This window comes from Megascapheus bottae, chromosome 10 (genome assembly GCF_031878675.1).
Source record: "Megascapheus bottae isolate mThoBot1 chromosome 10, mThoBot2.hap1, whole genome shotgun sequence".
NCBI lineage: Eukaryota > Metazoa > Chordata > Mammalia > Rodentia > Geomyidae > Megascapheus > Megascapheus bottae.
In genome coordinates, this window is record NC_143518.1 from 47436107 (window position 1) to 47452254 (window position 16148).

Sequence of the window (16148 nt, forward strand, 5' to 3'; positions counted from 1 at the left end):
AGATAGTTCTACATGTAGGTTATGTTGTATAAATAAAAATAAATACAAAGTTTTATAGGAATGCTGGATACTGTGTATAAAAATCATGTATTTATACATATATATATTTATCCTGGTTTACACAGTTATGTTAAAGTAACTGCAATTAAGGATACTTTTCACCGCACTGTTTTTTTTTAACCGTTTTCCTACTGTAACTGAGTATTTAATCAAAATGCATTGAGATACAATTAGTACACTACTTTCCTTTCAGCCCTGTTTCCCATCCCAAAAGTAAAGTTGCCCATTTACCCTGCAAATATTTTGAAAGGTAGTGCATTGTATAAGGAAAGAGGTATAGAAATGTTCATCCATCTCTACTTGCAGCTTATAAAAACATATGCCATCTCAGGTCCGGCAGTCCAATTGACAAGAAATGACTTATTTTTAAATGCCTATTTTATACTTCAAGGCAGCAAGCCATGGTTAGGAACAAATAAAGAAGTATATCACAAGAAGCAGCCACCCTCCTTCCTCATACACCCCCTTCCCCACCGGCCCACCCCCACGAAGGGGGACAAACTCAATTCTCTACCTTCCACAGAATCCTTGCCCCAATTAACTGAGTCTGCGTGACTTCTTGGCAAACCCCAGACAGACATCTCCAGTGCACAGAGAGTTAAATTAGTTATGTTGCTTTTGCAGCGTCCCAGAAAAAAAAATAATAAATAAAAAAGGAAAGGGGAAGGCGGAAAAAATGTTCAGATTATCTACTGGCTGGCAGCTTTCCTGGGTCTCGGGTCCTCCCTGGCTTTCTCTCTGCCCAGCCTCTAGCTTTCAGCCCCTTGGCGGCTGGCTGCTCTGCCTCCCAGCCTACCTGCCTGGCTCTGCCAGGCCGGCCGGGTGCAGCGTCCTGTCGCCTCCCTCCTGATTGGGCAGAGGTTCCCCCAATCAGCTGCGCGCCTGGGCCGGTGGGATTGCATATGTAAAGCCCTACTTCATATTCATAAGCTCCAATCGGGGCTTTAAGTCCTTGATTAGGAGAGTGTGAGAGCTTTGGTCCCAACTGGCTGTGCCTATAGGCTTGTGGCTGGGCGAACATTTGTGTTAATTGCACAGTGCCCTGTCAAGGAAAACTTTGATTTATAGCTGGGGTGCACAAATAATGGTTGCCGGTCGCACATGGATTCGGTAGAACTTTGCCTCCCTGAATCTTTTTCCCTGCACTACGAAGAAGAGTAGGTACCTCTTTTTTTTTTTTTTTCCTTCTTCTTCTTCTTCTTTTCCTTTCTTTTTCAAACTCGGGGCTTGGAGGGGTGGTGTTGCTGGGATAGACTGAATGGATCTATGCACTGTGATACAGGTAATGAATGCTCTGGGGTATTGTGTGTGTGTGTGTGTGTGTGTGTGTGTGTGTGTGTGTGTACGTGTGTTTGTTTGTGTCTGTCTTGTGCCTTTTGTGTCCAGGGTGATCTCCTAATTCAGTAAGTGGAGAATTGTTCTCTGACTAGTGTTACCTTTGAGGCAAATCTCAGGAACTGTCACTAAAACAGCTGTGTGACAGCTACTTCTTATTCAGGTGCTAAGAATAGACACTTGGCACAAATGCTTAGTGAACTGTTAAAATGCATCTTTTACTAGGATCCATTCTCCCAAGGAAAGATGTTTTAAAATACAATATTCAAAATGATTTATACTATTGAGTGCCTCTTATGTATTTGCAGTTTGACAGATATTTTCAGCTCCCTGTCATTTCTTACCGGGCAGAGTTAGAGGCAAAATTGTACATTTACTAATTCTCCTTCAGAGAACAATTTAAAAACTAGCCCCGTGCAATTCACAGCTAGAATAATGTTATTTGCATGGTTAGCGTTCAGTCACCACTTAACTGACAAATCAGTCCATTAAGTAACATGAGATTTTTCACACGTTATAAATATTTAAGGGGGGGGAGAATTAAAAAAAAAAACCTAAAGAAGAGACAGTAGTGACTTTTAACATTTTTTTTCTTAAATAGGCAATGTTCAGGTTGTGGGTTTGTTTTCAGGTAGAGAAGTATTTTCATTCTTACATAGAGTTCATTTGTATTTATGGATACCTTTATGCGCGTGATCTCTCTCTATATCTCTCTATATATTTAGATATCTCAATGTTGGAGAGAAGTGAGGGGGGCAGGGAAAGTCAATTAGACATACTTGCGTAAATGAGTAGGTCATAAACTTAATTTCAACCCAACGTTAAGATAAAATATTCGTAGATTCAGGGGGGCTGGCATGGGTTTATCTCTTTCTGTTGAGTCAGTTATATTGCTTTGCTTTTACATTACAGTAATACCAACTCTTATAATTCTGAAAACAGTGCTCTTGGCAAACATATTTTTTCTCTCGCTAGACTGTAAAGAAAATATAGAACTGTAGAAGACGGGGGTAGTGTTTTATAGGTAGCTGTCCACTAGCTGTTCCTAGTGACGGCATGCATGGCTTTATAATTAAGTAAGAAATGAAAAGTGACCACGATCTCAGTCGCCGCTCCGTGTGTGTGTGTGTGTGTGTGTGTGTGTGTGTGTGTGTGTGTGTGTGTGTGTGTGTAGTATGTATGAGTGTATGAGTGTCTATGTATGCTCACACACACAGACACACTCACATTGAAGATACCAGCCAAGAGAAGAATTCAGGAGGACTGAAAGATTGTAAAAGCTGTGTTTACATCAGATTGAAACACCTAAGAGAAGAACCCACGTTAAAAATATATGGGAATAAACATGGAAAATAAACAAAGGTAGGATTGCCTACTCCAGTGCAGTTTCCACCTGGGGTGGAAACATTGGAGCATTTTTAAGTGTGTTCATGCCAGGAAGCCTGTCTTATCCAAGCTCACTCAGATTCTTAACTTTCTCTTGTAAATAAATAAAAAAACAAACTTTAAAGAAAGAGAGAAATCCCCCAGAGCAGGGTTCTTTCTAAAGTAGTTTCTTTGAATTTAACTTCTATAAGCTAATTTGAATAATTAGTTTAGATAAGCCTCTTAAAGCAGATGCATTTAAATGAAATCAGTGCACATGCCTTTTTGGGCTTTGGCGCAAGATTCAAACTAGCTTTCTTTTTGGCTCAATTAAAAGTCATCTTTAAAAAAAATACAGATATATTGTCTGAATCCAGTTGTGATGGTTACGTGGTTCACTGGACAGACAGAAAGATCTAATGCTAAGCAACGCATCTGCCTCTCTGTCTCAATTAATAAACCACAGAATTTATACAAGCTATTAATATTCATAGTAATTGTGCTGGGTTAAACCCCATCACGTGCATGTACACACAGAAATGAAACTAGAGTTAGGCAGTTTCTGAGGGAACTCTGGAGCAATTTCTGATTTGGTGGTTGTTAAACAGATTTATATAATTTATTGACTACAATGAAGAAAGCTGAAAATGTTAACCTCTAACTATGTTTTTTTTTTTAATTTTGGGAAATGTGCCAACATATTAAAGAACATAATACTTGAAAGCTTGTTTCACATTTAATAGCAGTAATAGTTGATAGCATAAATAGACGAAAATAATCGATCTGCTCATTTTGACATATGTGTCAATGTAATCATTCTAAATGAGTGTGCTGCTCACACACGGGGTCCCGTCTACCCTCTGATTAAAATGTAACATTCACTACAGGATTATAGAGCGGACTTAATTTTACTGACTGTTTTAACAGTTGTCACAGCTGTTGGAGAAGGAAAGGCAATTGAAACACTGAAACAGACAAGGCAAGCAGGAAACAGTTTAGTAAATTTCAGCCTGATCACTGAAATCTGGACACTGAACATTGAACAGTTTCTCATTTTTGAAGATTACCACTCTCAGCCATGCAAGTTTTTCTTTTGTGTTATTCATTCTTTCTGTTGCAGGGCTTTGATTTTTCACCCCTTCTCTTGCATTATCTCTCTTGATTAAAAACTAAGACTAAATTGAAATATGACTGACTCAAAGTGATACTATCATGTCAAAATAGAGGAGATGAAAGAGACAAGAGGAGAAACAATTTATCTGTTGAAACAACAATAACAATAGCAAACCAAACCCCAACTCAACTGAATGCAATTTTTAAAGGAAAGATAGAAGCTTTCCCAAGCTACTTTAGATGTGAAATTACTTGAGAATTATGAAGAAACACATTAACTTTATTTTTCTAAGAAAGAATTTTCAAAGCTCCAGACTTAGCAGCCTTGTTTTACTTTTTCCTCTGCCTCTCCTCTGTAAATCTGTTGCAGACACCTGCAGCCTCAAAGGTAGGTGTCATAGGTGGGGTTTTTCTGATGATTTCTCTGTAAATTACTAAAGTGACAAGGTACAGCCGTGTAGCGTTCCTGAAACTATACCCTCTCATAGCCTTCCCATAACATCACAAAATCAGACCCACGCATTCTGGTTTTCTAAGAATTAAATAACCATGGGACAGGTCCCAAACTATAGAGAAGTGAAATAGCCGGACGATGTGTATTATTATGTAATGTGATTTTTTTTTATTCCACCTTGAAGTAAGCAAAAAAAAAGAAAGAAAAGAAAAGAAAACAACAACAGGACAGAAAAAGAAATTAAACAGGAAGTGTTCTTGAGTTAAGGGAGAATACATGTTGAATAGGGGTGATGAGGGGATCTTTTGTGTAGAGGTATTTATGTATGTAGGGAGATTAACAAACCCTCCTTTCACAGACAGAACTAGACAACAGCTTTCCATCTCTTTGGCAGAGGCAAGGGTGCTGGTGTTGGCTGGTTCTTATAGTGATGGTCTCTCATCTTAATGTGTTTAGGGTACTGCTGCTCTATTTACTGAGCCTAGTGTGTTGCAGTGGTAATTAACCCTTGTTATTAGCAAAGCCCTTGTGGATATCCATTAATTCCCTTGCATGAATGATCATTTTTCTAATGTTTTCCCACATAGGTCTTCGTCTTCTTTTTTTCTTAATTCAAAATTGATAGCCTTTGATATTTACTTTGATTTAAGGTGATCTGTAATATATATATATATACATATATATATGTATATATGCCATCTCATGAAGAATGCTTTTATAATTTAGCTTTCAAAGATGCCAACAGAAGGAAGGATTCTTTTTATGGTTGGTTGTTCTTTTGGAAGTAAAATAGACAAAAAAAAGAAATTAATGCTTAAAGATCGAAATAGTGGCAGAGATGATTTTTAACTCCAAATATCCCAGATCCCAGAATTTATGAACCTCTGTGTCTTTGAGCTCTTTTAATCAGATTTTTATTTAGCTAATAACACTTTACGGCCGTTTTGTAAAATATTGAGCCAGCAGAAAAATACTTGTGCTTTCTGCGGTGGGAAAAGATAAGAGCCATCTCATTAGCCAGGCCATACTTTGGCAATTAATTTCAGATACCTGGTGCTATTCATCAAAGAGGGTGGCTAACTTCTGTGATTCTATTTAACAATACTTTGACCATACCTCATTCCTGCAAGAATTACAGACAAAGAGGAGATGGTTCTTTGGGAAAGTATACATAATGTCCAATATCAATGATGCCCAATATTACTTGTGAAAAACCATTTCAACATTTGGTTTAGGGTAGTGACTGAATGAAATATTTCTTTGTCTTTTTTAGAAAATGATGCCTGCCCCTGAGGAATTTTACTTTATAATTATTTCACAGAAGAAATTAAAATACATGCTTATTTTGGCTGATACTTTACATACAAGTGACATTTAATGGAAATCATTTTTACTAAACCAATTAGGATTTAAAAACAAAACTTTTTAGACTTACATGTGAAGCATTTAAAAGGGAGAAGAAAGTACAGGAGAGATGGCAATAGAACTTTAAAGTTAAGACAGCAGATAAGCTTTTTCTCTGAATTTGCTTCATAGCACATTCATAGTAGAGAGAAACAATACAGTGTTGATCTCGTGTAAGTGCATATGAGCTCCAGCCCTAGCCATCTCTCTGGAGAAAATCTTTGATTACATTGGCCCAGTTTGTTCAGTTTTTATCTCTTTTACATCCTCTGGCATTGTATTAAATTGTCATTGTTCTAAAGCACACGAGATAGAAATGAATTGCAGGTTTCTACATTCTCTGACAGTGAAATATTTAGCCTCTCCTTCTCCAATCATACTTATGTGTCTATTTGATAGTGCAGGGATGAAACCAAGCTATTCTTCGGCATGGCGTTCTTACTGCATTTTGTATGTTTTGTCATTGATTATTCATTTCTGTAGCAATGTATAAATATATCTATGTATAGATATATGTAGGGGTACACATTTTATATATTATTATTAATAAATCAATGCAAATAGTTCTTTAAAATTCAAAACAGTCTATAGAAGACACACATGTGTAGTGGTGTGTATGTGTAGCTTGCATGAGAAATATGTACAAGTATGTATAGTAATTATATGTATATGTACTCTATCTATCTATCCACACACTGCCTAACGTTGTGCATGTACATTTCTATAATGGAGTAAATCTCAAGAATTATTTTAAACTGTGAGCTGCAGATTAGGTTTTCCTGGGCTCAATTTTAACCTACAATTAGTAGGTCTACTATTTATGAGGTCCAGTTTGAATTTAACTATCATATATTAACCAAATGACAGGTCACCTAGTACATAAATTTGCTTCTAATTTTATTTTTTAAATTATTTTCATTTATGTATTTAGTATCAAGTAACCATAAAGAATTTGTAAAATAAGAAATTAACTGCTGATATTAAGGGCATAATTTAGTGTGTTGGACCCATCTCTAACAAACAATTTTGGAATAGCTCTTGGCTACATCTTTTCTTATACAATTGAACCTGATAGACATATCTGAATGCAAACCATGAAAGCTTTCAAACAGTCGTAAAATGTGAATTTCATGTTTCTTCACCAAATGCATATGCTTTTGCCAATTATTTTAAAGGAAATAAATTAATGAACATTATTCTATAAAAATGTTTTATGTTTTAGAAATATTTATTTTTTCTCTAAAATGTAAATGGACAATTCTGTGATTTCACTTTAGTAAACCTGAATGAGCAATGAAAGAAAGCACAGTTGCTCTTTCTACTAATTCTTAACCCTATTTTATATTACTATTTAAATTTCTAGGCTTATTTTCTATCTTTATGTGTTTGCATAACTGTTTAAAAATTTACTGTTACTGTGTTTATAGAAAAATATCTTGCTAAGTGCTTCTTTTTTCAGTCTATCACATCAAACTTAGTTCCTTTATTAGCTGAGTAAGAGCATTTCTGTGTTTAAATGATTTACCTGGCCTTTTATTCTTGGATCAAATTCATGTTAAGACTTTTAATGTATAGGAAGCCTCAGTTTACGCGTGCGCACACACACACACACACACACACACACACACACACACACACTATCTATCTATGTATCTATAGTACCTCATAACTTCTGAAAAATATTTTTGACTGTTGGAAGAAACTTACTCCTTTATTCTTTCATTTCTTCCAGTAATATATGATTTTAATTTATTGCAGTTCATATGTATTTAGAAGGCTACTCACTAAGGCAAATCAAGAGAGAAAATGAATATAATGTTTTTTTAAAAATTGTCATCTCACTAATCAAAGTCAATGCCAATATCCTGGCATAAATCCATATGTGCATTTGAATATAGATACATGACACACAATTTTAACTGTGAGAAATACAACCCATGACAATATGGAATATTTTTCTACACAAACTATGAAATGAAGGCACTAACTTTATCTCTATTAAATATTTTACTGAATTATTAAAACACATGGGGAAGTTACTGAAGATTAGATCACTCTAAAAACAGAACTTAAAAGTGATTTTGTAGTTTAATTATAAAAAAGCAGTTTTGTCATATCCCTCAAGTACATAGATACAGACATATGGATATACGTACACACACTCCTCTGGGCCTTCTCAGATTGCTTTGAGTGAGACAGAATTGCATATATACTTTTCATCATTTTGATTGGAAGTACCCATTATGCGTAACATGCTTTGGCAGCACTTACCCAGCCAAAGAAAACAAATTAATATTGGGCATACTGAGGGGGCTGTTAGTAAGCAGAGACATGACAGTTTCACTTGGCTTCATCATATTCCTCTCCACAAATAGTTGGTTAAGATGGTACTAAATAAAAGGAAAGCTACCAATAAATCCTCATATGATAGCAGAGATGGACAACTAATCTATGGGCAACAAAACCCAGCTTGCCTGCTTGCTTCTTGTTGGAATACAGATAGCAGAGATCATGATGAGTTTCGAAGAAACGAAGCTCATACAAATTGTTCTGGAAGTAAAATAGAATGTTCAGATTTTGAAAGTGATAAATCTCGGTTTCTCTCATTTTACGCTTTTGATGTGTCTTATTCACCATGCCAAAACATTAAGACATCAATCAAGAATTTACGTGTAGAAAATAGAGGTGTATTTCATTCTTTTTTCTTTCAGTCTCCATAATCAGAATGGTACCTCGACAATAATAATTTCATTTTCATCTTCGCAAAAAAGATTTTATTCATTGGGATGGCATTTGAGAATTTAAACAAAGGGCTTGTTAAGTAACTATATTCCTTCTCCTTTTAATATTCATAGTATGTGTTAAAATGTTTTAAAAGTTGTACTTTTCCCAAGCAGTTGTTCTGCAAAAATATTGATAAGAATCATTCTTTGCTTTGAAAGGAATGATAAAAGCATGTCATTCATACATTCAAATTACACTGAGATTGAGCGAGAATGGAAGATCATGTGAAAAATTATTGAAACTAACGTATTTATTTAAAAGAAAAAAATTAAAATATAACATTGCCCAGTCACGTGTCTTCTGCACATTGTAATCCCAAACTAGCCCCAAACTATCATGCACTTCTCCCAAACTACAAGGTGGCCATGTTTATTTGTATGCATTCTTCCACTAAAAGAGGAATGTTTTGATGATGCTTCCTCTACAGCCTCTATTCCAGGAAATCAAATCCAACATTTTGAGGATTCTATGTGGTTATGATCATAGAAAGGTGCATGTAGTTGATGAGAGCCATGTCTTTATTTCCAACAAGAAGGTGACTGCATACAGTTGGTACTGAGCCCTCTGAAATGACAGAATCATCCCTCTTATCCATAGACTTGAATGAGATGCCCCTTATCAGTCATGGGATCCTAGTGTCACAGATGGGAAGGCTATCACCAGCTGAACTACACACATGGCCAATTTCTCTTATTGCTCTACACAACTAAAGGAAGGCCCATTCTGCTCTGAGAATCTAGTCAGCATCGGACATTGGGCTCAGGTGGGAACATGTGTCCGTCCTTTTCTGTTCTCTCCTAGCAAAGGGAGGTGAGGGGGAAAAAATGTACATTTTGATGCCTACGAGCTACAGAATTCTTTCGTAATGCCTGGAATTTGTTGTTACTCCTTTGCTTGAGCAAATTTGGAATTTCTCTTATGGTCCAGAAATGTCATTGCTGTTTTTCATGCTCCAAAATACTACCCCAGTTTGAGGGGTATCTCCTAGTGTCTATAGATGATTTCTATGAGCATTATCTTAATAGATTTGAGTAAGGAACATTTATGAGTTTTAATCTTTATGGTGGTTCTTTATATTGAACTACTCAGTTCATTAAGTCTGAAGAAGAAAACTTACAAGAAGTTAAACAGTCAAATTGTATTTTTTGTTATTTTAAAGATTTCCTTATAGTGAACAAAATGTTAATATCTAGAGCATTTGTGAGGGTTTTAATGATTGGAAAAAGTCTGAGAATCTAGTCATATATGTAACTACCTTGCTTACTCTGTTGTCTTCAATGTCTGGGGTAAGTTTGATGAAATTGTCTATTGTCTTACTGTGCTTACATAGTCAATCTCACTACCTGCACTCTGACACTTCCTGAAAATGGGGGCAGGGAGGGAAGGGGGTTAAATGACTATTCAGTCACAAAATAGTTCTCTGAGCACCTTCCAATTTGGAGTCCCAGCCATAAATTCTTAAATTTCTGTTTCTGTTCAATTGTTTTGCTAAAAGACCAATTTACTTTTGGTAAAAGGTAAGTGCATGATACCATCCAAATTTGCACATGTAGCACATTTTATTTTTCCCTGTGAATTCCAAAGAGATTGCCTTCAACATTTTGTATTTGTTTTTCCTTTTGTTTCTGTTTGTGTTCCATTCTAGTTGAGTGCTTTTATAGTGTTTTCTTGATTGTTGTCAGTTTGGGGATATTTGGTGGCTGCTGACATTTTTGTTAAGTTAATGTCACAGCAAAGAGAGAGAAAGAGAGAGAGAGAGAGAGAGAGAGAGAGAGAGAGAGAGAGAGAGAGAGAGAGAGAGAGAGAGAGAGAGAAGAGAAAGAGAGAGAAAGAGAGAGAGAGAGAGGGAACAACTGTGGCAAAGTAAAATCTGGCAATCTGGCTTAGCTTATACTATGTGGAAGATACAACTGAACATTTGATTGTGTGTAAATACAGTTAGTTAGTTGGAGATTTATCAGATAGCTTGGCAGAAAGAGAGAGGAGCTGAACGAACTGTTTTCAGTAACAGTGCTGTTCATATGCCTGATAAGATTGAGAGAGCTTTTCGAAACACTGATAGGCTTTGAATAAGAAAAGAATAATCACTCCTACTGGCACCAGCTTATCAGGAATGAGGTAAAATGCCAACACTTTTACATTAGCAAAAGTAAATGTTTTAGACACTCTGGGCTTTTTTTTTCATTCAAGTTAAATAGGAGGTGTGCTTTTGAGTGTGCAGTAATGAATAGAAGGATTTATTACTTTGACTAAATTACAGGTGAATATGTTGATAAAGCATCATCAGCTGCTTCTTTGATAAGCGTGTACATCCGTACTGTGCACTCTCTGGAGAAATTAGGCTCTACCTTTTCGGCTCCAACTCTATTAGACATCATTTCTGATGTTACAAGATGCAGTTATGTCCTGTGTCAATCAAGGCTCTTTTTTTCCCCCTGCAGATGGGTGACGGGTATTTGAAACTTAGCTTCTCAGACTTGCAAAATGCTAGTATGTGGTCATTAATGTAGTTTAGGCATCTATAAGTTTCTCTTGAGTTGCGCGGACCCAAACAAGCCCCTAGGAAAGAAATCCTTTCAAATTTTCAGGAATGGGGCAAGACTAATTATAAATTGAGATGCTTTAATGAGAAGATAAATGTATTTTTCCAAGTAATAGTCCAGATTTTTGTTTAAAGGAGAGGAAGAGAGATTTGTTTTGTTCTCTAATATAAACCATTAACTTTCTCAGTCTTACCATTTTTTCCTTTGTAAGGTGACACCTACAAATAATTTGGCGTATTCAGATTTGATAAATGATAGTGCAAGACCAGATTGATTGATTTTGGATTACTATTGATTACTCTCAATGAGATCAGTGTGACACACTTGAATCAATAGTATTCGATTAAGTGAGGCACCCGCATTCTATACATCCAACAGCAGTGGGGAATTCAGGAACAGAATGTTCACAAGCTGATAAATTGACAAAGCGTTCAGCTTTAAATAGCCCTTTGTTCAGCACTAGTTCCTTAAAATATATTTCATTGGAAAGTTCGTTTTTGCAACTCGAGGACCTTTCTGCGGAAGAAAGGTCATCAGTTTTAAGGTTTATTAAATTTTAACTAAAAACAACCAGGCTCCGTTTAGGTATAAAATAATTTAAGTACTTACCGCAGGCAAGCTTCATGCTTTTGAGCTGTCGCTCAAAGGTTTCGCTCTTTTATGAAGATGTCAATTGTAAACATAAAAATGCATCACTGGAAATGGAATGGTTTAGGATTCAAAAATGAAATAAAAATTCCTGCCTGGGGAAAAGCACTCTAATCAAAATAGGGTGGTCTTAACTTTCTTCAGAAGTAGGCTTGCTTAGGAGCAGCGCTCCAAGGCAGCAAGCAGGTATTCTTGATCAAGCATAGCCTTTTCTGCTTTTCCTTCTCATCTGAGTGTGCTTGTCCTGTCATTAATACGACACACAAAGAGAGGTGATGACTGCTGATACACCGAAGTCTTTCTGTCCTGAGAAAACTTACAAAGTCATTAGAAAAAAAAAAAGAAAAGGAACTCATATTCCAGTCTTTAGTCAAGGCCCCAGGATTGAAGGCTTTATTAGGTGGAAGTTTTCTGTTGTTGTTTTCTTGTCTTCATTGTGTGGTTGTGGATCAAACCCAGGGTTTCTTACATGCTGGGTAAGTATTCTACCACTGAACTAACTCCCTAGCCCTCAGCACAGATACAAATCTGAAAATAGGCTTTGATAACTTATTTCAGGCTGATATCAATTTTTTTTAAATCCTGAAAACCTGGAGGTGATGGATGGTAAAACAATATGAGAGTAAAATTAGGAATCAAGAAATCATCTGTAAAGATATCAAGCTCTTTTGTCATTGTTTTTGTTGAATGAAAGTCATGTAAAGGTATTCTGATTATATTAAGTCAGACCATATGAAGCTACTCTTTTGAGTGGGCAAAAAATAGTCAAGTATCAACAATTTGGTATGATATGGCTTGACAATTAAATTTATTTGTATGACTGTTTATATTCTATCATCAGGTTGAAAATGACAACTAATTTTTGTTTTCTGATGGGCTGCATCTCCAACCATTTGTAGTACTTACATGAAGTTACTCCCCATTAGAAAGTTGCCAAAGTATGGCGTTGTGTACACAATGAAAAAAGAATATAATGATCTGTTCTGTCCTTCCGGAGCAAAGGTGCTTGTGGGGATATGTGTAAACATTATATGTGTTGAGGAAGACTTTGCCACATTTAGAGACTAGACACAGCGTAGCAGCTGGGTGTACTGACACCAATCCCAAAGGAACCAGTGCTCTGGAGAAAGTTGCAAACTCAAATATGCCATCCTTATGTTTATTCATTAAGAGTACCTTAATATGCTAGTTAGGGCCTGCCTGCCTGTGGGCCTGCCTTCCTCCCTCCTTTCCCCCCTTCCTCCCTCCCTTCTTCCTCCTTCCTCCCTTGATTCCTTCCTCCCTTCCTTCTTTCCTCCCTTCCTCCCTTCTTTCCTTCCTTCCTGTCTGGCTTTCTTTCATTTTCTTGCTTTCTTCTTTTTCTTTCTTCCTTTTTAATTAGTCAGTTGTGAGGCTTGAATTCTGGGCCTGGGTGCTGTCCCTGAGCTCTTCAGTTCAAAGTTAGCGCTCTATCACAGCTCTACTTCCAGTTTTCTGGTGGTTAATTGGATATGAATCTCATGGATTTTCCTGCCTGGTCTGGCTTTAAACCACAGTCCTCAGATCTCAGCCTCCCGAGTAGCTAGGATTACAGGCATGAGCCACTGGCACCTGGCTTTCCTTCCTTTTCTTTCTCTTCCTTCCTTCCTTCCTTCCCTCCCTCCTTCCTTCCTTCCCTCCCTTTCTTTTCCCCCTTTCTTTCTATTCCCTTTCTTTCTTTTTCCCTTCCTATCCATTTCCTTCCCTCTTTCTCCCTCCCCCTCTCTCTTTCTTTCTTTCTCTCTCTTTCCTTCTTTTTTTCTCTCTGTCTTTCATTTTCTCTCTCCTGATCTTCCTCCCTCCCTCTTTCCTTTCTTTCTCTCTTTCCTTTCCTCATGTCTTCCCTCCCTTCCTTGCTTCCTCTCTCTCTAGTACTGAGACATGAACTGAGGGTCTTACATACTCCCTTGTCCTTTCCTTTTATTTCCTGAAGGCTGTAGTTGTACCCCATACGTGATCCCTACATGTCCAGTTATTTGCTGGTTAATTAGAAATGAAAGTCTTCTAGACTTTTCTTCCCTACCTGGCTTGAAACTGAGATACTCAGACCTCCACCTCTTATGATCCAGCAGTGAGCCTCAAGTTCATTCAGTAGGAACACTTTAGTATGCAAGTAAGGGTTTTGCTTAACACCCCTCCCCACTTTGAGAAGTACTAAATCTGTGCTCCCTTAACTGGGAGGACCGCTCTGGAGTAGGCAGATGTGAGGCTCCCAGATTTGACAGTAGAGAGTAGGGTGCTTTATTAGCCACTGAAGCCAGGAAGGAGGCTTGGGAAAAATGTCATACAGCGATCCCAGAGCCACTATTGGACTCCCCACCTCCCAGATGTGTGGCTGCTGTTAGTGCTGGCCTACGCGGGCAAATAGAACTTTCTTTGCCCACCCACAGATGGCAGATGCTGGCTCCCAGCTAGGAAAGAAATCGGCTGTGTGTACAGAGAGGAGGGAGGGGTGCTGGTGCCACGGGTGGAAATGTGAACACCAAGTGCATCTTGACATGGGGTCGCGTCAGGACTGGGTAAGTTTTTTTTTTTTTTTTGCTCTGGGTAAACACCCGACAGCTTAGATCTTTCTTGTGTCTGAGAAGCAGAGGGTGGGCATCTTTTATTGGAACATAATTGAATGAATGTCTCACACGTCAGTCAGTCTTGGGGTTTTCTCATAGGAGTGCATTTCCCTCCCTCTCCTGCCGTCGGTGGCACTGAATTTGATTTATAGTCGGTACTAAGATCAAACACAAAAGAAAGAAAGAAAGAAAGAAATTATTCCTAGGATGTTTGCTATTAGGTACCTGCAGTGCCGGGGGTGAGTTGAGGGCAAGGCAGTCTTTACATACATGTCACGGTGGTCACTGATGGAAGATTCTATATTCTCTGCTCTTCTGAGGAAATGAAATTCTCAGAATAGAGAGGCTATTCATGAAGTATTTTAAATGACTGCTTTTAAGTTACATGTCTATTGGGCAGGAACACAAAGCAGTAGCTCAAGAGTTACACCTGTTTAGAATGACTCTCTTTCTCTGTATTCACGCTATTTATTATTATTAATTACTCCCAAAGCATAAATTGCTCAGTAACCTAACTAGCCCAGTGGAATTCAGTCTTTCTGTGTGTGGAGGCAGGGAGGGGAGATCGAAATGGGTTGCATTTTTTTTTTTGTGGATGGCAAAGTTGGGGCATTGGAGTTTTACTTGCACATACACAGGCAAGATTTTGTGAGGCGTCCTTCTCCTGGGGTTCTGGGACTCCAGGCTGTTTCCAACTCTGGTCCCTAGCTTGTGTCCAGTTTCCCAGTTAGAAGGATGTGTCTGAGCAGCATGAACATCAGCAGGCTGCTAGCCAGAAGCAGGTGTGAACAACATAAAACAGGATTAACACTGAACCAAAGTGTGTACTAAAAACAGAACTCCTGCTTTGCTTTTACAAGAACTGTAGGAACAGACGATTGAAGCCACTCTGGGCCTGTTCACTCCCTGTTTACTAAATAGTGCTCAATGGGCAATGGAGAAAGTTTTGTTTTGGGGCAGAGAAGGCAGGCAAGGGATCATATTTGCATGTCTCTTTTTCTTCACCCTTGAGAAAATATAATTTCTGAAGAAAACCATTCCAGAACTTTCAAGGGGAGGGGATGAAACAGAAATTGACCTGTAAATCTTGAACCAGGATTACAGATTAGTATTGAGAACATATAATTCTTCTCTAGAGATTAAAAGTTGGTAGTTATATGTTGTATTTTCCATCTGCAAATATGTCATTGATTGGTTCTGTGTGTGTGTGTGTGTGTGTGTGTGTGTGTCTGTCTGTCTGTGTGTCTGTCTTAGGTAGACAGTTTTTATTTTCACCAAAGTAGGTAAGCCACAAATAAATATCTTATTAGAGATTTTATTTCCTTTTCAATTAAAATATTATTGTCTACATATGAAATAGAAAGCTTTTGAAAATTATAGTTACTGTAAAAGCCCATATGAGTTTGGCAAACGGACATTGTATTGAATTTATGACATTTAAGAAACTTTTTCATATCTTGCTTATGAAAGAGAAAGGTGGTTTGAAATATGCATTTCCTTTGATGATAAGTCTGGTATGTATATGTACTATGTATTAGATTGAATCTGGGAATCTATGTTCTTTATTAGTGTTAGACTAGCATGGATTTTGAAATTTTGAAGCTTGATTACATTCACTAAGAGATCTGTAATAAGAAGCTAATAAGTGAACCAGTTGGAGAAATTGCAGGTTGTGCACACACACACACACACATACACACACACACACACACACGCGCGCGCACGCACATGTGTAAACTCATTTTAACAATGCAAATGTTGTTCCTCTCTCTCTCTCTCTCTCTCTCTCTCTCTCTCTCTCTCTCTCTCTCTCTCTCTCTCTTTCTCTCTCTCTTTCTCTCTCTCTCTCTCTCTCTC

At 37.5% G+C, this 16148-nt stretch overlaps 1 protein-coding gene across 6 annotated transcripts in view; it reads left to right on the plus strand.

The window, feature by feature from the left end:
- Window positions 1–16148, plus strand: part of Esrrg (estrogen related receptor gamma) — a 542282-nt gene that overhangs the window by 333367 nt on the left and 192767 nt on the right. The window contains exons 1-2 of one of the 6 annotated variants that reach the window (XM_090341194.1): window positions 1033–1217; window positions 14115–14243. The exons of 3 other annotated variants lie outside the window; for them this stretch is intronic. Coding sequence is in view for 1 of the 3 variants with exons in the window: in XM_090341189.1 (XP_090197315.1) it covers window positions 1162–1217 (56 nt within the window). In the remaining 2 variants the exon portion in view is untranslated. Of the gene's footprint in view, window positions 1–1032; window positions 1218–9194; window positions 9279–14114; window positions 14244–16148 lie in introns of those variants that run through there. 2 more of the 6 variants (XM_090341189.1, XM_090341195.1) reach the window with 2 other exon arrangements.